The following is a 23682-nucleotide window of genomic DNA, read 5'->3' as shown; positions in this document are numbered from 1 at the left end:
TCAGTTTCTTTTTTTATGGGGGCGTGGGGTCACACCTGGCTGCACTCAGGGGTTACTCCTGGCTCTCTGCTCAGAAATACTCCTGGCAGGCTCGGGGGACCATATGGGATGCCGGGATTCGAACCACCATCCTTCTGCATGCAAGACAAATGCCCTACCTCCATACTAACTCTCAGGCCCCTGTTCTCAGTTTCTTTTTTTTTTTTTTTTTTTTTTTGGTTTTTGGGCCACACCCAGTAATGCTCAGGGGTTACTCCTGGCTATGCACTCAGAAGTTGCTCCTGGCTTGGGGGACCATATGGGACGCCGGGGGATCGAACTGTGGTCCGTCCAAGGCTAGCGCAGGCAAGGCAGGCACCTTACCTCTTGCACCACCGCCCGGCCCCATGTTCTCAGTTTCTTATCCATTCTTTCTTAGATTCTTTCCACATACACATCTCGAGTTTTCATTGGGCAATTGGAGCATAAAAGTCAAAGTCTGTTGAGCATCATGCACTCTGCTCTTATCTCAGCTTTCTGAGAAAAGTCAACTTGAGGACTGATGTTCTGTTCCACTAGTTCTTCTCCCAAACAGCGATTGCCATGAATTTCACAGTATGATTCCCAGAGGATTCTCCTGAGAGGAAAGACTTCCATGGGCTTTGACATTAGAAATGCTCTTTCTGGCAAGGACTCTTGCAATCTCCAGTTGCTGAAACCAGCCCTTCTCTTTAAATGTGCTGCAAGAAAGGAAGACAAAGAGACATGAGGCAGTTATGTATGGCCCCTTTTTTAGCACTGACAAGATGAAAACCTTTAAGTGGGTTTCATCATAGTAGTTCTATGACCTTGTTACATAAGATAGGGTGTGAATTAAAGGGGAGCAATATCTCTAAAAAATAGTTCATTTGTCTTGTGTGCAGCCCCACTAGTCAAGCCTGATTCAATTCCCAGGACTTTAGGTCCCTGACCACCTGAGCCCAGAGCCAGGAATAGTTCCTGTGCCCCACTGGGTGTGCAAGTAATAAATAATAAAGTCATTCTCCAAATAATAAATTTAAGTAAAACCAATTTCTTATCAGGCAGTGGAGGTATTTTCTTGAGGCGGCACTGTGCATTAGAATCTTCAACTAGAAATACGATCTGTTGGTCTCATAGAAACTGCTGTAGTTGAATCATTTTCCCTCTGTTTCTCATCAGCATCTTTTATATCTTAGATTCTCTAGCCTAGTCTTTCTCTCCAGCTTTGTTTTTCCCCTGGGGGCACAACCAGCAGTATTTGGGGGTTTCTCTTGGCTGGTTGCTTGGGGGGCTTGTTTTGGTTTGTTTTGAGGTCATAAACTGCAGTCAGGACTTACTCCTGGCTTTTCAGCTAAGGATCACTCCTGGCAGGGATTAGGGCACTGTATACAGTGCCAGGAATGGAATCAGGGTTGGTTATGAACAAGGCAAGCATTTTTACTAGCTCTGTAGTATATCTCCAGTCCCAGAGGAGTCTCTTTTTCAAAGTGCTCTGGTGACTATGCAGTGCTAGGAATCACACTCTGGCTCCCCCCCTCACGCAAAGCATTACCCTGGTCCTCTTTCTCCTCAAACACAAACAGGCTTTTTTTATTGTTAAGACTTCAGTTGGTGTAAAGCCTTTGATTGACATGCAATGAAGCCAAGATTTCTGATGGTTTTCCCTAACCGCTAACAAGGCTCTCACTCAATGTGAACATGCAACCCAGCCTGAGCTGGCCTTTCTTCATGAACCCACTGAGTGTTGGGATCCTCAGAAACATACTCCTTTGTCCACTTTTCCTGCACCACCTATGTGGGAGGCTCATTTACTAATTGCTTCCACTCCTTTGCCATGACGCCTACACCCTGACCTTTAAAGCAAGCGAGCTGGATTGGAAAAATACTCAGAGCATCTGTTCCACATGCGAGGGATCCTGGGCTCCATCTCTGGCACCATTAAACCAAACCATGTGAAAATCAGAAACAGGACAACTATCTAGCTCCTCCCACCCACCAGACCCTGGTAACAAGGACTCCAAAATTACTCACATCTTGCCAAAACCTTCACCCCTGTATTATTTCTTCAGCCCATATCTGCTTGGTTCTCCCTACTCTCATAGACCAGCCTTCTCAGCCCAACCACCCACACCTTTAGCATAGAGACCTGCATTTCCTTCACACCTAGCACCCATTGGACTTGTCCCCTCAGTGCCTAAAGATGTTTGAAAAAGAAACTCATTCTTTTTTTTTTTTGTTTTGTTTTTGTTTTTTTTGGGGGGGGGCCACACCCGGTGGTGCACAGGGGTTACTCCTGGCTGTCTGCTCAGAAATAGCTCCTGGCAGGCACGGGGGACCATATGGGACACCGGAATTCGAGATTCGAACCAACCACCTTAGGTCCTGGATCAGCTGCTTGCAAGGCAAACACCGCTGTGCTATATCTCCAGGCCCAGAAACTCATTCTTCACAGGCATATCAGGGTTTACTTCTGACTGCGCTCAAGGATCACTCCTGGTGGGGCGGGAGGGGGGAACCACATGGAGCACGGGGGGATCAAACCCGGGTCAGTCCTGTGCAAGACAAACTTTCTACTTGCTTTGTTACTTTTTAAGTGTTGGGCCATACCCAGCAGTGATCCTGGGTTTGCAGAGGGCTGATTCCCAGAAGGACTTGGGGGGACCATATGTGTTTCTGGGGATTGAATCAGAGTCTCCACATACAAGACTGACACTGCACCCTGAGATGATCTCTTTTGTTCATCACAGAGAATTATCAATGACAAAAGTTGATACCATGAGGCAGTTTCTACTATCAACTTTTTCGTGCCGAATTACTCTCACCGCTAGGTGGCGACAACCTCGCGGAAATCAGGGAGAGATGACCCAAACCAGTAAATACACTGGCGCTTGTTTGCTACTTATTAAGCCAAAGAATATGTGTTTGCTCATCAATCTACGTCTCTCCTGTATTATCAACACCCCACAATATCTCACAAGTTTTGGAAGGGATCTAAAAACTAATCAGCACCTAGATTTCAGTAAACTCTGGATATATGTAAGATTGGGAGCGGGGAACACACAGGCTGTGCTCAAGGGGTACTCCCAGCTCTTTGCCCATCTCTTCCAGGGTGTTCAGAGGACCAGGAGGTGTGAGGAATTGAACCCAGAGCAGCTTACACCTGCAAGGCATATGCTCTTACAGATATAAATTTGCCTTCTGAGGGGCTGGCGAGGTGGCTCTAGAGGTAAGGTGTCTGCCTTGCAAGCGCTAGCCAAGGAAGGACCGCAGTTCGATCCCCCAGCGTCCCATATGGTCCACACAAGCCAGGGGCAATTTCTGAGCGCTTAGCCAGCAGTAACCCCTGAGCATCAAACGGGTGTGGCCCGAAAAACCAAAAAAAAAATTGCCTTCTGAGATGAATGTACTTAAAAAGTCCATTTCTGTTACACCTGTTTCTCACTGCAAAGGACATCATGTATTTTCTTTTCTTTTCTTTTTTTTTGGTTTTTGGGCCACACCTGGTGGTGCTCAGGGGTTACTCCTGGCTGTCTGCTCAGAAATAGCTCCTGGCAGGCACGGGGGCCCATATGGGACACCGGGATTCGAACCAACCACCTTTGGTCCTGGATTGGCTGCTTGCAAGGCAAACGCCGCTGTGCTATCTCTCCGGGCCCTACATCATGTATTTTGTTTTAGGAATCAGAAGGAGTTCAAAGGTCTAAGCACATGCTTTGCATGCAGATGCCTGGGCATGGTCCTCCAAACATTACTACTGGAAGTGCCACCCCCCAATCAGGAGCCCAAAGTGGCCCAGACCACCACTCATGTATGTTCCATCCCCCTAAAAGCTTACTTTAAAGATTAATTTCAATTCTGCCCCTTTCCAAACTGTCTATGTGGATCAGTTCTTCATGAAATGGTCCTTTGTTTTCATCACTGCCCAGACCAACTCTGTGCTCAGAAGCTATTTGTGGTGCTTATGAAATGAAGGTCTCTGACTAGAAAATTGTGTACTCAAAAAATCCTTTGAACTATTTCTCCACTCCTTTCATGAAATTCTTGAAGCCTCCCATTACCTTTCACCCACCTCTGCACTTTTAATTATAACCCAAAGTCTTTAATGAGGTCAAAAAAAAAAAAAAAAAAGAAGGGACCAGAGGAATAATGCAGTGGAGAGGACACTTGGCTTGTTTGTGGAGACCCTGGTTCAATCCCCATCACCACATATGGTTCCCCATGTCCTTCTGGTATTGAGCTCTGAGCAAACCCACGATCACTGCTGGGAGTGGCCCAACACTTAAAAAGTAATGATTTTTAAAAGTGGAGAAGGTCAGAGAGATAGTGCAGCAAGGAAGGTGTTTGTTTTGCACACCTGTTCTACCCCAATTCTATCCTCTGCAACACATATGGTCTCCTGAGCCCTGCCAGGAGTTATCCATGAGAACAGACAGATCTGGAGTAAGCCCGAGCTCTTTAGGGTGTTGAAAGGAGGTAAAGTGATATGCATGATGCCCTTCCAACAGTAGCATAGCAAACCATAATGCCTAAAAGAAAAAGAAAAAGAGGGGGCCGGAGAGATAGCATGGAGGTAGAGCATTTGCCTTGCATGCAGAAGGATGGTGGTTCAAATTTTGGCATTCCATTTGGTCCCCTGAGCCTGCCAGGGGTGACTTCTGAGCATAGAGGCAGGAGTAACCCCTGAGCACTGCCGGGTGTGACCCAAAAGCAAAAAAAAAAAAAAAGAGAGAGAGAAAGGACGGAAGGAAGGAAGGGAGGAAGGAAGGAAGGAAGGAAGGAAGGAAGGACGGAAGGAAGGAAGGAAGGAAGGAAGGAAGGACGGACGGAAGGAAGGAAGGAAGGAAGGAGAGGGAGAGAAAGAAAGAAAAGAAAGAAAAGAAAAGAAAGAAAGAAGAGAAAGAAAGAAAGAAAGAAAGAAAGAAAGAAAGAAAGAAAGAAAGAAAGAGAAAGAAAGAAAGAAAGAAAGAAAGAAAAGAAAGAAGAGGAGGAAGGAAGGAAGGAGGAAGGAAGGAAGGAAGGAAGGAGGAAGGAAGGAAAGAAGGAAGGAAGGAAGGAAAGGAAGAGAAAAAGGAAAGAAAGAAAGAAAGAAAGAAAGAAAGAAAGAGAAGAAGAAAGAAAGAAAGAAAGAAAGAAAGAAGAAAGAAAAGAAAGAAAGAAGAAGAAGAAAGAAAAAAGAAAGAAAGAAAGAAAGAAAGAAGAAAGAAAGAAAGAGAAAAGAAAGGAAAGAAAGGAAAAGAAAGAAAAGAAAAGAAAGAAAAGAAAGAAAGAAAGAAAGAAAGAAAAAGAAAAGAAAAGAAAGAAAGAAAGAAAGAAAGGAAGAAGAGAAAGAAAGAAAAAAGAAAAAAGAAAGAGAAGAAAAGAAAGAAAGAAGAAGAAGAAAGGAAGAAAGAAAGAAGAAAGTGAGAAAGAAAGAAAAAGAAAGAAAAAAGAAAAAGAAAGAAAGAAAGAAAAAGAGAAAGAAAAGAAAGAAAGAAAGAAAGAAGAAAGAAAGAGAAAGGAAAGAAAAAAGAAAGAAAGAAAGAAAGAAAGAAAGAAAGAAAGAAAGAGAAAGAAAGAAAGAAGAAAGAGAAAGAAGAGAAAGAAGAAAAAGAAAAGAAAAGAAAGAAAGAAAGAAAAAGAAAAGAAAATAAGAAAGAAAGAAAAAGAAAGAAAGAAAGAAAGAAAGAAAGAAAAGGATGGGCTGGAAGGAAGTGAACATTAGTAAATGGATGGGTGTTTGGACGCTGGACAACTGAAACTCAGTCATAAACAACTTTGTAATGTCGTACCTTATGGTGATTCAAAAAATTAAAACTTTTAACTTAAAAAAAAAGGGGGGGGCCCGGAGAGATAGCACAGAGGTGTTTGCCTTGCAAGCAGCCGATCCAGGACCAAAGGTGGTTGGTTCGAATCCCGGTGTCCCATATCGTCCCCCGTGCCTGCCATGAGCTATTTCTGAGCAGACAGCCAGGAGTAACCCCTGAGCACCGCCGGGTGTGGCCCAAAAACCAAAACAAACAAACAAACAAAAAAACCAAAAAACAAAAAACATATCTGGATCGGGAGATACTCAGCAGACAAGGCTCTTGTCTTGCACCTGAACGACCCCCAATCTCTTTTCTGACCCTGAAACCCCTAATGATCTTCACCAGCTTTTATTCCAGAGTGCAGAGCCAGGAGTGTACCAGTGGGTGGGACCCCAAAACCCCAAACCAGAACAACCACAGAGCTTCTCCATTCAGACTGACCAAGCCCAGCTGTTCTTAGGCCGCCCCCCCACCCCGCGAGGAGGCCTGCGGGGACCCTACTGGGGAGCAGTACCTGGCCAGGGCCAGACAGTGCAGCGCGTTCTCCCGCACGGTCCTTCCTCTGTGCGCGCAGAAGCAGGCGCGGGCCGAGCTGGCCGGGGACGCACGGCAGAAACAGGGGTGCGGGCCGCTCGGCCTGGACAAGTTGGGGAGCGGCACTGGGGGCAGACGCACATTTCCCAGGCGCTTTTCAAGTGTCGGAGAGGCCACGGCCGGACGTCGTGGCTGGAGGGGCTGTTGGGGCGCTGCAGAGCTGCCGGGGGCCACCAGAGGCGGGAGCAGATGGGTCCCCCCTCTTGGGCGCAGCTTTGCGCCGGCTGCGGGCTGCACCCGAAGAGGCGGGAGGCGGCCCCCGGGACCCTGCGAGGAGGCTTTGCAGGCAGCTTGCTTCCAGCTCCTCGAAGTCATCTGGGGCGAAGTGAACCCGTCCACCAGCACCGTGGCCCCCACCGTGGCCCCCAAGGGACGATGCCTCTTGCTCCGGCTGCGACTCTGAGCGCGACTGAGCCATTGCTTGATCTTGATGTAGATGCTCATGGGCAGGGCCACCTTGGGCAGAGACACCGTGGACTGCATTTTGCGCAGCAAGTACCGCGCGCAATCCCCGTGGCCGTGGGAGCAGGCCAGGGCCAATGGGGTGTGGCCAGCCGCCGTCTTGCATTGCAGGGCCAGCACGCTGCGGCGCACGAAAGCCCGCAGGATCAGCAACTGGCCAGCCTCGGCCGCAGCATGCACCGGGCACTTGGAGACATCGGGGTGCAAGGCTTCCTGGCACCACACTCGATAGGGGTGAGCGCCCACCGCCTCGTGCGGCCGTGCCCCCTGCGCCAGGGCCCATTCGGTGAGCTCCACATGGCCGTGGAAGGCGGCGATGTACAGGGCCACCCTCCGCTGGTACCTGTGGGGGTGAAAGCATTCAGAGGCTGTCCCTAGCTGAGTAGGCCGAGGGACCAGGTAATCCCATCAGAGGCTCCCAGCTCCGGAGTAAAGTGCCATTTCCTGGGGCCCATGGAGAAAGGGGGATTCGGGTGTTTTCTGCAATTCATCCATGGTAACTCTATAGCATACAAAACACCTCCAGGAGTGAGCCCTGAATCCAGCACACGGATGTAATCCCAAGTCACACCCAACCCCAACTTGGGTCTCTTCCATTCCTAGATGATAACCCCAAGAACTGAACACACGGGCCGAAGAGATAGCATGGAGGTGAGGTGTTTGCCTTTCATGCAGAAGGTCATTGGTTCAAATCCCAGCATCCCATATGGTTCCCCGAAAGAGCCTGCCAGGAGCGATTTCTGAGTATGGAGCCAGGAGTAACCCCTGAGCACTGCCGGATGTGACCCAAAAACAAACAAACAAACAAAACTGACCACACGTTTTGTTTGGGGGACATATATAAGTTCTCAGAGCTTGCTTCAGGCTCTGTGCATACTGGTGGAGCTCAAGGGACCATATGGGATGCCTGGGATCAGACACATTGTGGCTGCCTATGAAATAAGTATGTTAACCCCTGTGCTGTCCTTAGGATATTAAGGCATGTTTTATATCGGGGGTGGGGGCATGGTTTGATCCCTGCCACTGCTTGGTCCCCAGAGCACCTAGTGAAGAATAGTCTCTGAGCCATACTGAGTGTAGCCACCAAACAAAACAGCGTCTCTTTTTCTATATTTTTGGATCATACCCGAAGATGCTCCTGGCTCTACACTCGGGACTGACATTACTGTGGTGCTTGGTGGACCATATGGGATGGCGAGGATCAAACCAGGCTCGACCACATGCCTACTGTACTATTGCTCTAGACCCAACAGTGTCTCTTCTTTTTATTGGTTTTTGGGCTACACCCGGCTGTGCTCAGGGTTACTCCTGGCTGTCTGCTCAGAAATAGCTCCTGGCAGGCATGGGGGACCATATGGGACACCGGGATTCGAACCAACCACCTTTGGTCTTGGATCGGCTGCTCACAAGGCAAACACTGCTGTGCTCTCTGGGCCCAACAGTGTCTCTTCTTAATCTTTGTTTAAGCTATGTTCCTAAACATGAAGTAATTTCTAGAGGTGATACATGTGTCTCGTATTAATCACTTATGTTCAAGCTAGTTTCCCTGGCATATTTCCTCTTGAGGAAAATCATATGCTCAGGGGCCAGAGAGATAGCAGAGCAGGAGGGAGTTTGTCTTGCATGTGGCTAACCCGGGAAAGACTCAGTTCGATTCCTGGCATCCCATATGGTCCTCCAGCTTCTGCCAGGGGAGATTTCTGAGTTCAGAGCTGGAAGTGACCCCTGAGAGCCACTGGGTGTGGTCCAGAGGCCAATCAATCAATCAATTAATCAAGTTTTTTTTTTTAAGTATCACATCCTCAGGAAAAAGATCAGGCTTTGCATGCACCTAGAAAGTATCAGCACAATCCACTGCTTAGGGGGTCATATAGGGTGCCAGTAATCGAACCTGGGTCAGCTACATGTAAGGTTCCACTGTACTGTTGTTCCACTCCTTAAAAGACTAGAATTCCTTGAAGAACGTCCATACTACTTGCAATCTGTTTTCCAAACTAAGCAGACTAGCAGCCTCCCTGCCTTCACTGCTGCAAATATTGCAGCAATACCTGCCTTAGCATGTAAAGAGGAATGACATGGGATAGCCTCCAACCACAGAGGAGTTACTGGCCTATGGAGTTGGGAGTTGGGGGAGTTTAACACACAAGACATCAATGCATTTGGCATTAACTTATCTCCATACTTGAGCACAGGTCTCTCATCTGATAAGAAGTGCTGAACTTGCAGTTTCTTGCCAAGTAGACAGCCCAACAGAAATTCCTTCCATCCATCCCAGACATCCAGGCGAAGGGTTGTGCCTGTGGATTGAGAGGCAGTTTTTGGCTACACTTGTCAATTTATGGGACTTTGTTTGTTTGTTTGTTTTTGTTTTGGGGTCACACCTGGCAGGCTCAGGGGTTACTCCTGGATCTACACTTAGAAATCGCTCCTGGCAGGCTCAGGGGATCATATGGGATGCCGGGATTCAAACCACCGTCCTTCTGCATGCAGAGCAAACATCCTACCTCCATGCTATCTCTCTGACCCCAATTTATGGGACTTTTCTTTTTTAAATATGGAACGCTGCACAAATTTGCATGTCATCCTTGTGCAGGGGCCATGTTAATCTTCTCTGTATCTTTCCACTTTTAGTATATGTGCTGCCAAAGCGAGCACAATTTATGGGACTTTTAAGGAGAGTGTTGTCCAAACAGGTCTGAGCTAGCTGCAAAGGAAAAGCAACCTTGAGCAAAGTAGACAGAACTACTTTGTTTAGCTTCTTCCTGCCTTGACTTGGAAAAGCCATTGAATCTCTGGGCATCTCTGCCTCCCATTCTGCACAGGGACATAGTGGAAGTTTATGATGATTATTTGGCAGCTGTCTTAAAGCTTACCTAGGGAATAAGGAAGGCAGAAGCATTAAGGTCATGCTTGGCAGCTTTTAGCCGCTCTCCAATTGCGCCCCAACAAAATCCTGTTCCCTCCTGTGGCTTGTTAAGCTCAGGGCTGTAAAAGGATTCAGTCATGTTGCAAACACGAAAGGCTAACAACCCCAGAGCAAGCACCTTGGGCAGGGGTCGCCTCATGAGACACAGGAGCGTGAGTAATGCAGCGCCCCCTGCTGAGCACCTCAGTCACTTGCATGCTGTACCGCAGGATTGGAAAGAGTCCAGGGAGCTGGAGCTCATGCATTGTAGGTAGGTGAAGGAGGTGCTTCAGCAACTCCATGTTAACTGTCCCGTCCTGCATTTGAAACATTCCTGCAAATTCCTGGGCTCTTTATGAGTATGGGAAAGTAAACAATTTCCCAAGAGTCTAAATTCTGTTCCAGATCTCAGGGTCACAGGAAACTAAGATCTAAGTGCAACATGCAGGCAAATGGTCCAAGAGAGAATACAAAAGAACATGGGGTCTGCTATACAGACCCTTCAGTGACCCTATGGGAATCCTTGCTGAACTTTTTTTTTGGGTGGGGGCCACACTCAGCGGTGCTCAGAGGTTACTCCTAGCTGTCTGCTCAGAAATAGCTCCTGGCAGGCACGAGGGACCATATGGGACACCAGGATTCGAACCAACCACCCTAGGTCCTGGATAGGCTGCTTGCAAGGCAAACACCGCTGTGCTATCTCTCCGGGACCTCTATTTGCAATTCTAAAGATGAGCATCTTTATTACTCATTTTAATCTTTCTAAAAAGGAAGTTCTCGGTGCACATGTGTGAATATATGCCCCACTCTCTAACTCTTTCTTCTCTCTGTCTTTCGACTCCTCCTCTCAGTCTCAGGCAGGAGTCCTCAAACTACAGCCCGCCAAAATTAGACCCATAGTTCCCATAGAAATACTGGTAGGTTTGTTGATTTTTTTTCCCTTTGACTTTGAAAGGCTTGTTGATTTAATTTTATTTGTTCATTTTAGATATTTATTTGTTTTCATTTATTTTACTTCAAAACAAGAAATTTCTAGTGTGCACAGGAATTTGTTCATAGTTTTATTTTTTTAAACTATAGTCTGACCCTCCAATGGTGTGAGGGACAGTGAACTGGCTCTCCCTTTAAAAAAATTTAAAGACCCCTGGCCTAAGTTGTGTTCCTAGGCACAAAGTAATCTACCGAGGTTCTCCATCACTGTTTTTTTCCTTAAGAAAGTCACATGCGGGGCCGGCGAGGTGGCGCTGGAGGTAAGGTGTCTGCCTTGCCAGCACTAGCCAAGGAAGAACCGAGGTTCAATCCCCGGGCATCCCATATGGTCCCCCCAAGCCAGGGGCGATTTCTGAGCGTTTAGCCAGGAGTAACCCCTGAGCATCAAACGGGTGTGGCTAAAAAAACAAAACAAAACAAAAAAGTCACATGCTCAGGGCCAGAGAGGTAGCATGGAGGTAAGGTGTTTGCCTTGCATTCAGAAGGATGGTGGTTCGAATCCCGGCATCCCATATCGACCCCCATGCCTGCCGGGGGCAATTTCTGAACATAAAGCCAGGAGTAACCCGTGAGCACTGCTGGATGTGACCCAAAAACAAACAAACAAAAAGTCACATGTGGGGCCAGAGAGATAGCACAGTAGTAGGGCTTTTGCCTTCCATGCAGCCAACCCAGAGGGACCTGGTTCTATTCCTGGCATCCCATATGGTCCCCCAGCCTGCCAGGGGCAATTTTTGAGTGCAGAAACCAGGAGTGACCCCTGAGTGCCACTGGGTGTGGCCCCAAAACCAACCAACCTATCAATCTATCAATAAATAAAGTTTTTTGTTGTTGTTGTTGTTGTTTTAGTTTTTGGGTCACACCCGGAAGTGCTCAGGGGTTACTCTTGGCTGCTCAGAAATAGTTCCTGGCAGGCACGGGGGACCATATGGGATGCCGGGATTCGAACTAACCACTTGGGTCCTGGATCAGCGGCTTGCAAGGCAAACGCACTGTGGTATCTCTCAGGCCCCAAGATATGCATCTGTTTTTGTTGTTGTTTTGTTGTTTTGGTTTTTGGTTTTTGGGTCACACCCGGCAGTACTCACTGGATACTCCTAGCTCTATGCTCAGAAATTCCTCAGGGGACCATATGGGGTGCAGAAATTCGAACCACTGACCTTCTGCATGAAAGGCAAATGCCTTACTCCATGGTATCTCTTCGGCTAAATAAAGTTTTTTTTTTAAAAGAAATTCACATACATAGAAAAGAGATTAAAGGTTGCAGCTATAATGCAGCAGGTAAGACACTTGCCTTGAACGTGATTGAATGGGGTTTGATCCCCAGCACCCCATATTGTCCTTTAAGCCTGCCAAAGGTGATTCTTCTCTAAAGGCCTTTCTGATGGGTCAGACTCAGATCATAGAGATATTGACATATCAGATCACATTTCACTTAACCCATAGAGGTTAAGTTTACAAACAACTCCAGGGCCCAAGAGACATGACAATGGGCAAAACCGGGAGCAGTACCTCCACACTGCTAGGTGTGGCTCAAGAACCAATGAGAGAGGAAGGGCCTAGTGGGACTAAGGGAGGGGCAGTACCGGGGTCCAGGCCATAGTCCCTCAAGAAGTTGCAGTCGTATAGCTCCAGGCCATCAGAGGTCCTGAGACAGAAGACACCCACAGGGAAGCCACATCTCAGAGCCACCAGTGTCCTCAGCTGTGACACTTTGTCATTGAATAGGGCCTTGCCCTCCACAATCACCATCCTCTGTCTGGTCACCATGTTGAAAATGAAGAGCACAGCCTGATCTTCTTCCTGGGGGGCACAGGAAGGGGAAGTCAGGTGCCTGGCCCAGCTGCAGGAATGAACTGAGGGGCAGAGGTGGGAGAAATGGCCCCTGACTTGGGGCTATATCTTGTCCTGCACCCACTATGAGTGTTATGAAGGACAGACAGACTCCAGGAGAGCATTTTGGTACAGGGCACCCTCATCTCCCACCCATATGCTCCTTTGCCAGTGTTAGGCTGGGTTTGGATCTAGAAATGCTGCAGACTTGTCATTTGTGAGAAGTTGAGGCAATGCCCAATAGTGCTCAGGGACTGCTCTGAGGTTCAGGGTTGCTTCCATGAGTTTGGGGGACCGTGTGCTCCAGCCCATTGAGTTGTTTCTCTCTGGCCTGGAAATAAGCACTGTAGAGTGGAGTTTGGGATGAAAACACAATATTAATTGCTGTGTTATGTGCTGTTAAAGGAAGCCAAAGCATGGGACCAAAGAAAGAGGCCACAGAGAAGGTGCTGGCCTTGCACACGGTCAATCTGGGATGATTCCTGGTGCCACCTCTGGTCCCTTTTGAATACAGAGCAAGCACTCAACTACTGAGCCACAGCTCTGGGTCTCTGCATGTGTTGCTTCTCCATTAAAAGGACACGAGGTCCTGGGAATTGACTCAGTAATGAATGTACCTGCCTTGTAAAGGTGAGAGCATGAGTTTGATCCCCAGGGTCATTGACATGCACAAGCTAAAGTTCTGGAAGCTTTGCTATCTGGAATGTCAGGTGCTATGTTGTAGTGTTTGATCCCCAGAACACAGTCAGGTCTGTGAAAGCCCCACTATAAAAGGACATGAACTCCTGAGAACGTCACAAAAGCTGTGAGCACTGTGCCCTTGAGTACTGTACCCCCAAGTACCATCATGGGAGCACTATGTGGTGAGCACTATGTGAGTCCAGCAAGCACCACAGCTAATAGCATGATCTCAACAACAGAAACAATGGAAAGGAAAATGGGGGTGAAAGAAGCCCATAGGTCTATTACATGAAGAGAATCCCATATAATGCAGGGACAGGGGAGATTTTGCATGCTCTGCACATGGGAAGCTCAGTTTCAATTCCCAGGCACTGCATGGTGCCCTAGAGGTAAAAGAAATAAAATAATTTTTCTGGGACGGGCGGTGGCGCTAGAGATAAGGTGCCTGCCTTGCCTGCGCTAGCCTTGAACGGACCGCGTTTCGATCCCCCGGCGTCCCATATGGTCCCCCAAGCCAGGAGCAACTTCTGAGTGCATAGCCAGGAGTAACCCCTGAGCGTCACCGGGTGTGGCCCAAAAACCAAAAAAAAAAATTTTTTTTCTCTGCAGCTTCCCAAGGACTCACCCTTAATGCCCTGGACCCCACTCTTCCCTAAATCCCAAGAATTTGCCCTTGACCAAAAGGTACATTTTAACTATTGCAAACCTTGTGATTTGTGGTTATCTAAATCTTGCAAAAATGTAACTGAGCAGATGTCAAATGGACCACCCTTCCTGAAACGGACCACCCTACTGTAATTTTCCACTGTCTGAAAGCTATATAAAGGCTTGTTAATCTGGTTCGAAGCTCTCATCCTCTGGAAGAGCTCCTGCATGCTTGTATAATAAAACCCCTTGCTTTTGCATGGTCTCTGCCTCTTGGAGTTATTAGAGGGGTGCGTGTGGAATTCCCAAACTTATCAGCCCCACAGAACCAGGAGTAAATCCATGTGTCTTGCCAAGTGTGACACACACACACACACACACACACACACACATACACACACACACCATCACTCAATGCAAGCTTGCTATAAAGGCTGACATATACTTTAATAATGAAACAGGGAGAATTATAGACAAGCAGAGGCAGAAACAAGACAGCACATTTTAAAGACTGTTGAAGTTTTTCCTCAAGTTCTGCCTTTTATCTTTTGAAGTTGGGCACAAAACTAGCAAACTTTTGTTTGTGTTTGTTTTTAAGTCACACACAAGATTTCTCAGGATTTATTCTTGGCTCTGTGTTCAGAGGACATGATGCCAAAGGTTGAGCCTGGGTTGGTCATGTGCAGCAAGGCAAGCTCTCTAACTGCTGTTCTATCTCTCTTGCTCAAAAATAGTAGGCTTTTGGCCCAACTATTAAGAGAGGAAAGGAAGGGGGCCAGAGAGATAGCCTGGAGGTAAGGCGTTTGCCTTGCATGCAGGACATGGTTCGAATCCCGGCATCCCATATGGTCCTCCAAGAAATAAAGAAGAAAGGAAATACCTCAGATGATTTCATGAGACTTTTTTTTTTCAAAGAAAATTGCTTATTTCCAAGTTTTTGAACTTGGCCAAAGTCTTGGGTTCATCTACACTATATCTCATTTGTTTCAGAAGAAATAGAGGGGCTGGAGCGATAACACAGTAGTAGGGCGATTGCCTTGCATGTGGCTGATTCAGGATAGACCTGGGTTTGATCCCTGGCATTCCAGATGGTACCAGGAGCCTTCCAGGAGTGATTTCTGAGCGCAAAGCCAGGAGTTAACCCCTGAGTGCCACTGGAAGTGGCCCAAAAACAAATGAGAAAGAGGAGGAGGAGGCGGAGGAGGAGCAAGAGGAGGAGGAAGACAAAGAAATGAAGACTTTAGCTTAGTTGATTTTCAGAAGGCAGAACTAAGAAATAAAAATAGCAAAACCGGAAAGTTGATACTTGGGTTTATAACTGTGCAATAAAACCACAGTTCGATTTAAAATCAGCTCTCAGTTGCATAAGTTAGATCAGACCACACAGACCCAGTATAGTCATGTTCTTTAAGCTATCAGATGTATTATTTTCATCAAGTACTTTTGTTATTGTACATTTGTATTTATATTTTGGACTGCTACAGGATTTGCTACAGTAAAGAAGTCAATATTTAGGGAGTTTGCAGGAAATCCTTTCTCTCCTAAAAGTGTTTTTCTTCCCCAAACTAGGGATAATAGGTTATCTCTGACTCATTCTATTAATATCAAAAAGATTTTCACTGAATTTTCAAGTTTCAAATTAAATCCCATCATGTAAAGTCCTTAAAATCTTACAAAACAAAACAAACAAACAAACAAAAAAACGGGGCCAGGCGGTGGCGCTAGAGGTAAGGTGCCTGCCTTGCCTGCGCTAGCTTAGGACGGACCGCGGTTCGATCCCCCGGCGTCCCATATGGTCCCCAAGCCAGGAGCGACTTCTGAGCTCATAGCCAGGAGTAACCCCTGAGCGTCACTGGGTGTGGCCCAAAAACAAAACAAAACAAAATAAAATCTTACATATGAGAATACCATAGTACTCAGTAATATCACTCCTAGGTAGTATTTACCCCAAAGCTACAAAAACAATAATTTGAAGTTTGGAAAAACAGTATCTAGAGTAAGGCCCTTGCTTACATGTGTCCAACACTGATTTATCTGTACTGCATACCCTGAGTACCAACAGGAGTAAATATGAGCACAGAGGAAGGAAATCTGAGCACCAATGGTGTGGCTCCAAGCCCCCCAAAACAAACAAGTCTCTCATTAATGTTTTTGGGTCACACCAGCAGCGTTCAGGGGTTATTCCTGGCTCTACGCTCAGAACTTGCTCCTGGCAGGCTCGGGGGACCATATGAGATGCTGGGATTTGAACCAATGACCTTCTGGATGCAAGGCAAATGCCTTACCTCCATGCTATGCTATCTCTCCGGCCCTGTATCTCACTAATTTTAAATAATATTCTCATCCTATGTTCACATCAGCATTATTCACAATAGTCAAAATAGGAAATCATCCCAAATACCCAGAGATGGTTGGTTGGATGAAGCAGCTTTTGTCTATGTACTCAATAAAATATTAGTTGGCTATTTAAAAAGATGAATTGTGCTTTTTGTGACACGTTGGATGGAACTTGAAGTTTTGCTTTCTTTTGTTTGGGGCCACACCCAGAATCCTCAGGGATTATTTCTGGCTTTGTACTCAGGAATCATTCCTGGAGGTACAGGGAAGACCATATGGGATGTCAGTGATTGAAACTGGGTCAATAGAGTGCAAGGCAGGTGCTCTATTCACTGTACTATCTCTCCAGCTCCAAGATCATGAGGTTTTTCTTTTGGATGTTCTTATTCATTTGTGCTCAGTCTATTAAACTCTCTTTCAGGTCAATGCAAACCACTTCCTGTGGCTAACTTATTTGCAATGTTATTTGAAATAAGGTTGACTTCTCAGACAAAGATAACTCTGATCCTCATACCTTGACAAAACACTTGATAGTTGAACAGAAAGAGATTCCTACATCAGCAAGACTCCAACTGTCTCTCAGAGATGCTCCTGCATATGTGAGCTCCAGGTACTGTCTGCCTTGTTTCTCTTCAGAGAGAGGGAGGTGGAAACGATTCTGCAAAATGCATAACTGTATTATCCTATACATAACCTATGAAGAAAGCACTGCATCTCTCTGGGACTTGTCCAGCAATGCAATTTCCTTTGACATGTTTTCATTAAGCATTATCAAATTATGGGCTGGAGAGATAGCACAGTGGTAGGGCATTTGCCTTGCTAGCGACCGACCCAGGACCAACGGTGGTTGGAATTCGGCATCCCATATTATCCCCTGTGCCAGCCAGGGGCGATTTCTGATCGCATAACCAGGAGTAATCCCTGAGCGCTGCCAGGTAAGGCCCCAAAACAAAACAAGAAAGTATTATCAGGGGCCGGGGTGGTGGAGCTAGAGGTAAGGTGTCTGCCTTGCCAGCGCTAGCCTAGGACGGACCGCTGTTGGATCCCCCGGCATCCCATATGGTCCCCCAAGCCAGGAGTGACTTCTGAGTGCATAGCCAGGAGTAACCCCTGAGCGTCATCGGGTGTGGCCCCCCCCAAAAAAGAATGTATTATCAAGTTATCTGAGACAGACAGAAGAAATAGTAGCTGTTTTAAATTTGGGGTCTATAGACTTCCCTTAAAATTGATGTATGGAGGGGCTGGAGAGATAGCGTGGAGGTAGGGCATTTGTATTGCATGCTGAAAGATGGTGGTTCGAATCCCAGCATCCCATATGGTCCCCCAAGCCTGCCAAAAGTGATTTCTGAGCAGAGAGCCAGGAGTAACCCCTGAGCACTGCCAGGTGTGACCCAAAAACAAAAACAAAAATTGATGTATGGAATAAAGATGGGAGAACATTTCATTTTATTTTCATAAACTTAAAATGCATTTAAGATTTTCCTTTACTGTGATACATGTATATTCCTGTGAATATGCATACATGTATGATGCATATATTCCAAATAAACTAAAACAGATGGAATGATGCCTGGGGAGATGTGGGGAGGTGGCTCAATGGACTAGACTAAAAACTTTGTAATCTGGAGCCCCTGGGTTCAATTCTTGGCACTGCACGGTGCTTTGGACACTGCTGGGTGTATCCCAACCCCACCAGAAAACATGAAATCATGTCTTTGGATGGGACTTAAGTGAGCAGTAAAAGCTAATGGTTTCAGTGAAACCTGACGGCTTAGTTGCTATTTTGCTGGAGGGGAGAGATTCAGGGTCACATTTGGGGACTACACCAGTTCTGTGCCCAGGGGTTGGCTGCATGCAAGACAAGTACCATAATTTTATTTTTTTTTTTTTTGGTTTTTGGGCCACACCCGGCGGTGCTCAGGGGTTACTCCTGGCTGTCTGCTCAGAAATAGCTCCTGGCAGGCACGGGGGACCATATGGGACACCGGGATTCAAACCAACACCTTTGGTCCTGGATCGGCTGCTTGCAAGGCAAACGCCGCTGTGCTATCTCTCCGGGCCCGACAAGTACCATAATTTTACCATTCTAGAGTGTTTGTTTTTGCATCACACCCTGCAGTGCTCAGAAGCTTCTTCTAGTGTTTCCTGTGTACTGAGGCCCCTACTAGTGATGTATGAGGAAAATATGGTGCCAGGAAATGAATGTAAGGTTTGTTTTTTATGGAGGGGTTACTCCTGGCTATGCACTCAGAAATCCTACCTGGATTGGGGGACCATACAGGTTGCCAGGAGATCAAACTGCAGTCTGTCCTAGGTTAGCACGTGCAAGACAAATGTCCTACCACTGTGCTACCACTCCGGCCTCATGTAAGTTTTTCCCCAACCCAACCCAAAAAGAGTATCCATTCTTTTTCTTTCTTTCTTTCTTTCTTTCTTTCTTTCTTTCTTTCTTTCTTTCTTTCTTTCTTTCTTTCTTTCTTTCTTTCTTTCTTTCTTTCTTTCTTTCTTTCTTCTTTCTTTCTTTCTTTCTTCCTTCCTTCTTTCTTTCTTTCTTTCTTTCATTCTCTCTTTCTTTCTTTCTTTCTTTCTTTCTTTCTTCCTTCCTTCTTTCTTTCTTTCTTTCTTCCTTCATTCTTTCTTTCTTTCTTTCTTTCTTTCTTTCTCTCTTTCTCTCTCTTTCTTTCTTCTTTCTTTCTTTCTTCTCTTTGCCGCCCTGCCTTCCTTCCTTTTTTCATTCTCTCCCTTCTTCCTTCCTTCCTTCCTTCCTTCCTTCCTTCCTTCCTTCCTTCCTTCCTTCCTTCCTTCCTTCCTTCCTTCCTTCCTTCTTCTTTCTTTCTCTTTCTCTCTTTTCTCTCTTTTTGGTTTTTTTTTTGTTTGTTTGTTTGTTTTGGGCCACACCCAGTGGTGCTCAGGGATGACTCCTGGCTGTCTGCTCAGAAATAGCCCCTGGCAGGCACGGGGGACCATATGGGACACCGGGATTCGAACCATCCACCTTAGCTCCTGGACCAGCTGCTTGCAAGGCAAACACCGCTGTCCTATTTCTCCAGGCCCTTTTCTCTCTCTTTCTTTCTTTTTTCTCTCTTTCTTTCTCTCTCTCTTTCTTTCTCCCTTCCTTCCTTCCTTCCTTCCTTCCTTCCTTCCTTCCTTCCTTCCTTCCTTCCTTCCTTCTTTCCTTCCTTCCTATTTTTTGTTTTTGGGCCACACCCTGTGGCACGCAGGGGTTACTCCTGATTCTGCTCTCAGAAATCGCTCCTGGCAGACTCAAAGGACCATATGGGATGCCGTGATTTGAACCACAGCCTGTCCTGGATCAGCTGAGTGAAAGGCAAACACCCTACTGCTGTGCTATCTCTCTGGAGTAAATATCTCTGGAGAGATAGCATGGAGGTAGGGCATTTGCCTTGCATGCAGAAGGAGGGTGGTTCGAATTCTGGCATCCTACATGATCCCCTGAGCTTGCCAGGAGCCAGAAGTTACCCCTGAGCACTTCCGGGTGTGACTCAAAAACTAAAAAAAAAAAAAAAAAAAAACTCCTTTTTGTTTTTATTTTTGGGCCACACCCGGTGATGCTCAAGGGCTACTTCTGGTTCTGTGCTCAGAAATCACTCCTGGTTTGGGGGACCATATGGGTCACCTGGGATGGAAATGAGGTCCCTCCTGGGTCAGTTGTGTGCAAGGCAAATGCCCTACCACTGTGCTATCACTCTGGCGCCTGGAGTAAATATTCTTTTTGTTTGTTGGTTTTGGTTTTTTTGTTTTGTTTTGTTTTTGGGTCACACCCGGCAGCGCTCAGGGGTTACTCCTGGCAGGCTCGAGGAATCATGTAGGATGCTGGGATTCAAACCACCGTCCTTCTGCATGCAAGGCAAACACCTGGAGTAAATTTTCTTAAGGAAACTTTAAGAGGTATTGGATCCATGGTTGGAGTGATAACCAATGAGATAAGTCACTTGTCTTGTATACAGTCATCCCGGTTCCATTCCAGGACTATCTACTACCTTCTGAGCACCATCAGAAGGGACGTCTGAAAGCAGAGCTCTAAGCACAGCCAAATACGGTCCCAAACCAAAAACATCACAATAAAAAGGTCCCAGACCAAGGTGATGTCTTATTTTGACTTTTATTATATGCCAACCTATCTGAACTTCAGTTTCTCCTATATGCATACTATGATTGGACCTCCCCAAACACTCCAATCTTCTGGTCTCCTCCCAATCCTTTGGTTCTTCTTGATTCTTCATGTATCTGGTTACTGAACAAGGCAACTGGCAGCTGGCCTGTCTCACTTAAGTGATAAATACTCTATATATTCCTTTATGAAGAAATGCAGGACTATTATCTTTAATACACAGTGGACAAACTTGATGATGACAATGAAGGTGATACCAGGAATCAAATCCTGGGTTTACACATCTCAGGCATAAATTCTACCACTGAGCCACATCTCCAGTCTCATTACCTACAAATATAGTAAAGATAGATCAGGGCTGGAGAGCTAGTTTAATGGACAGAGCACAACCTTGTATATAGGAAATCTAGATTTGATTCCTGGCACCATATGGCTCCCCCACGCAATGGCTGAAGAGATTCCTGAGTACATAGCTTGTAGCTAAGTGTGCACTATTTCTATTTATTTTCCCTTTTTTTTTTTTTTGTTTGTGGGCCACATCCTGCAGTACTCAGCTGTTACTCCTGGTTCTGTGCTCAGAATCCACTCCTGGCAGGCTTCGGGGACCATATGGAATGCTAGGGATTGAATCTGATTAGGCCGCAAGCAAGACAAATGCCCCATACTCTGTACTATAACTCTGATCCCTGACTCCATTTCTTAGTAAAGGCAACTTAGTACAAAAAAAGAAAAAGACAATTTATTGATTTGTTTTTTTTCCCATCTTACTGTTCTATCATCTTGATCAAACTATTGCAGAAGCAAATAATTATATTTTCAAATAGTTGTAGTTGTCTGCTTGTTGAAAATATCCTAAATAGTTCCTATAACCCTTGTTTGGTTTAAATTACAATGCTGGGCAAGAGAGAGCATAGAAAGTGCTTTTATTTACCTTGTATGCAAACCACACAGATTTGATCCCTGGCACTATACATGGTTACCCTGAGCAGCACCAAGAGTGATTTCTGAGTACTGAACCAGAAGTAAGCCTTGAGAACCACCATCTGTGCCCCCCAACATCAAATACATATAAACTTTGGGGTCAGAGAATAGTATGTAGATAAGGTGCTTGCTTTGCACGCAGCCAACCTTGGTTTGATCACCAGCATCCCATACTGTCCCCTGCACATGACCAGGAGTGATTCCTGAGTGCAGAGCCAGGAGTAACCCTTAAGCATCACTGAGTGTGCCCCCCCAAAACAAACAAAAACCAAATACATGTCAACTTCACTGCATAGTTGAAATTAATATACATCCTGTTAACTCAAAGACAAAGACATACATACCTTTATCATCAGCTTCACGGCTGCTACAGTTTCATCTGTGGAAACATCAAAGGCTTCAAAAGATCCCTCAAAGGCTATATAAATCCTCATTTTTTCTAGGGAAAAAAGCACAAAAGTTAAACAACTGTTGGCAAAGATCTGGAAAATTTGCAATAACCAATGATGACAAAAATGAAGAAAATGGTCAAAGGTTGCTGTTAGCGTCTGCCTCAAAGGCATATTGAGGGAGACAGAAGTTGGGCAGGGTTGTGGGGCTGGGCCATGTCATGGACAGCCACATGGAGGAAATGTTTCTGTAGGCAATAGCCAGGGTCCTCCAGGTGACGGAAATAGCAGGCTTGACAATAGTGGGGCGCATGTGAGCAAGCTGCACACATGACATCTAGTAATGTCACTCCTCAGCTCCTCAGGGTGGGAGAACCCGGTCCCTGGGTCTGGAATTGAACCTGCTGCACCCAGCAGCAGCAAAGAAAGGGAGACAGGGGAGGAGGATGGAGGTCAGGAGTGAAGTCCTGAGGGCTTGGTTGAAAATTCCCTGTAAATAGTTCCTGGCCCAAGCATCCTTGTTTCCATAACAACTCTGTGTACTTGTTTCCCTGGCAATCTTTCTAATCCTGCCCAGGCTTGGGGAACAATAATCACTCAGACCAAAAGAATGTGTGGCCAATGCCTCTGGCTTTTTTCTCTCATCTCCAGAGAATCTGATCCTCCCTAAAGAGCACACACTCAGTCAGTGCACCTTCCTTGTCTCTTCTCTATTATTTACAAGAGATTGCCATGGTCATCTCCTTTCCTTGAAGAATCAAATCCTATTCAGGGGCCTGGAGCAGTGGCTCAATGGGCCAGAGCACTGTGCTTTGGTTGTAGTAGGCCTAGGTTCGGTCTCTGATACCACATGGTCCCTGAGCACATCTGGGATGGGATGGCCCCTAAGCATCATGGAGAGTAGCTCAGAAACAAAACAAAGGGCAGTACTTCTTAGATTCTACAATACTGAAGCCACCACCAAGTAAATACCAAGAATTTTTAGGTATCAAGGCTACATTTAGATGTATGTTTGGGGGATGGATATTTAGTGTCATCTTTAGAATTTGAGTTTTTATCTTTGTGCTTCTGACCACTGAGCTATATTTCTGGCCCTTAAGTATCATAATTTTTCCATCATAATTAAATTTATTGAAAAAATAAAATGTATATATAGAACTTTTAATGAGTTTTATACCCAGAAAATAAGGGAAACCATAACTGGAAGCAAATTTGTTATTTTATCTACTCACATAGGAGTTTATTATAAAGCCTAGGGAATGACAAAGAAAGCCACTACAAAGTGAATCCAGGAATGAAGCTATTATGTATGAAATGTCATTGTCCATGAAGTGACATTGTCCAGAGTATAGAAAATCTAAAGTTTATATATATATATTTATATATATATATATTTAAAGATATGTTCCAGTACAAAACCCTTATATGATCCTAAACCATTGCTCTGAATGCCCAATAATGACAAATGTCACATTTCAGATGTGTCAATCTATTAAATAAATGGAGATTGTATTGATTCTGAAAAAAAATCTGCCTTTCTGTTAAAAAAATAAATAAAGAAGCAAAACAAAAACAGTAGCAAAAATACCACACTGGGGTCTGAGAGATAAGGACAGGGGATAAAGCACTTATCTTGTGTGTGGCTGTGGAAACCCAGGCAATGGTTTGAATCTCAGTATCGCATATGGTCCTCTGCACACTATCAAATGGGGCCCAACCCCCACCAAATAAAAAGTGATTAACAAAAATACCCCAGAGGCAGCTGAGAGATGGTTTGTTTAACAGACTGAGCACATGCTTTGCTGACTGGAGGTCAGATTTCATTCCTGGTAACTCGTGATTCTCTGAGCCCCTCTAGGAGAGAGGCATGAATACAGAGTTGGGAGGAGTCTTTAAGCACAGCCAAGGGTGGATAAAAAGAATAAAAGTAAAACAACAACAAAAATA

At 45.7% G+C, this 23682-nt stretch overlaps 2 protein-coding genes and 1 non-coding gene across 3 annotated transcripts in view; 1 reads left to right on the top strand and 2 right to left on the bottom strand.

The window, feature by feature from the left end:
- Positions 1–520: 520 nt before the first annotated feature.
- Positions 521–21780, bottom strand: ANKUB1 (ankyrin repeat and ubiquitin domain containing 1). The gene is made up of 6 exons (XM_049785519.1): positions 21691–21780; positions 16748–16891; positions 12324–12540; positions 9025–9139; positions 6301–7185; positions 521–719 (listed from the first exon to the last, which is right to left on the bottom strand). Exons 1-6 carry the CDS (start codon positions 21778–21780, stop codon positions 590–592), a joined length of 1581 nt encoding a protein of 526 aa, XP_049641476.1. The 3' UTR covers positions 521–589.
- RNF13 (ring finger protein 13) overlaps positions 7090–23682 on the top strand; it is a 98987-nt gene continuing 82394 nt past the window's right edge. The window contains exon 1 of the mRNA XM_049785347.1: positions 7090–7128. The gene's annotated coding sequence lies outside the window, so the exon portion shown is untranslated. The remainder of the gene's footprint in view (positions 7129–23682) is intronic.
- On the bottom strand, positions 9391–9497 carry LOC126026750 (U6 spliceosomal RNA). The gene has a single exon (XR_007501970.1). It is a non-coding gene; the product is annotated as a U6 spliceosomal RNA (small nuclear RNA).

The sequence above is a fragment of the Suncus etruscus genome, chromosome 13 (assembly GCF_024139225.1).
Source record: "Suncus etruscus isolate mSunEtr1 chromosome 13, mSunEtr1.pri.cur, whole genome shotgun sequence".
Lineage (NCBI taxonomy): Eukaryota > Metazoa > Chordata > Mammalia > Eulipotyphla > Soricidae > Suncus > Suncus etruscus.
Note: the sequence above shows the minus strand (reverse complement) of the source record. Positions and strands in the feature narration are given on the sequence as shown.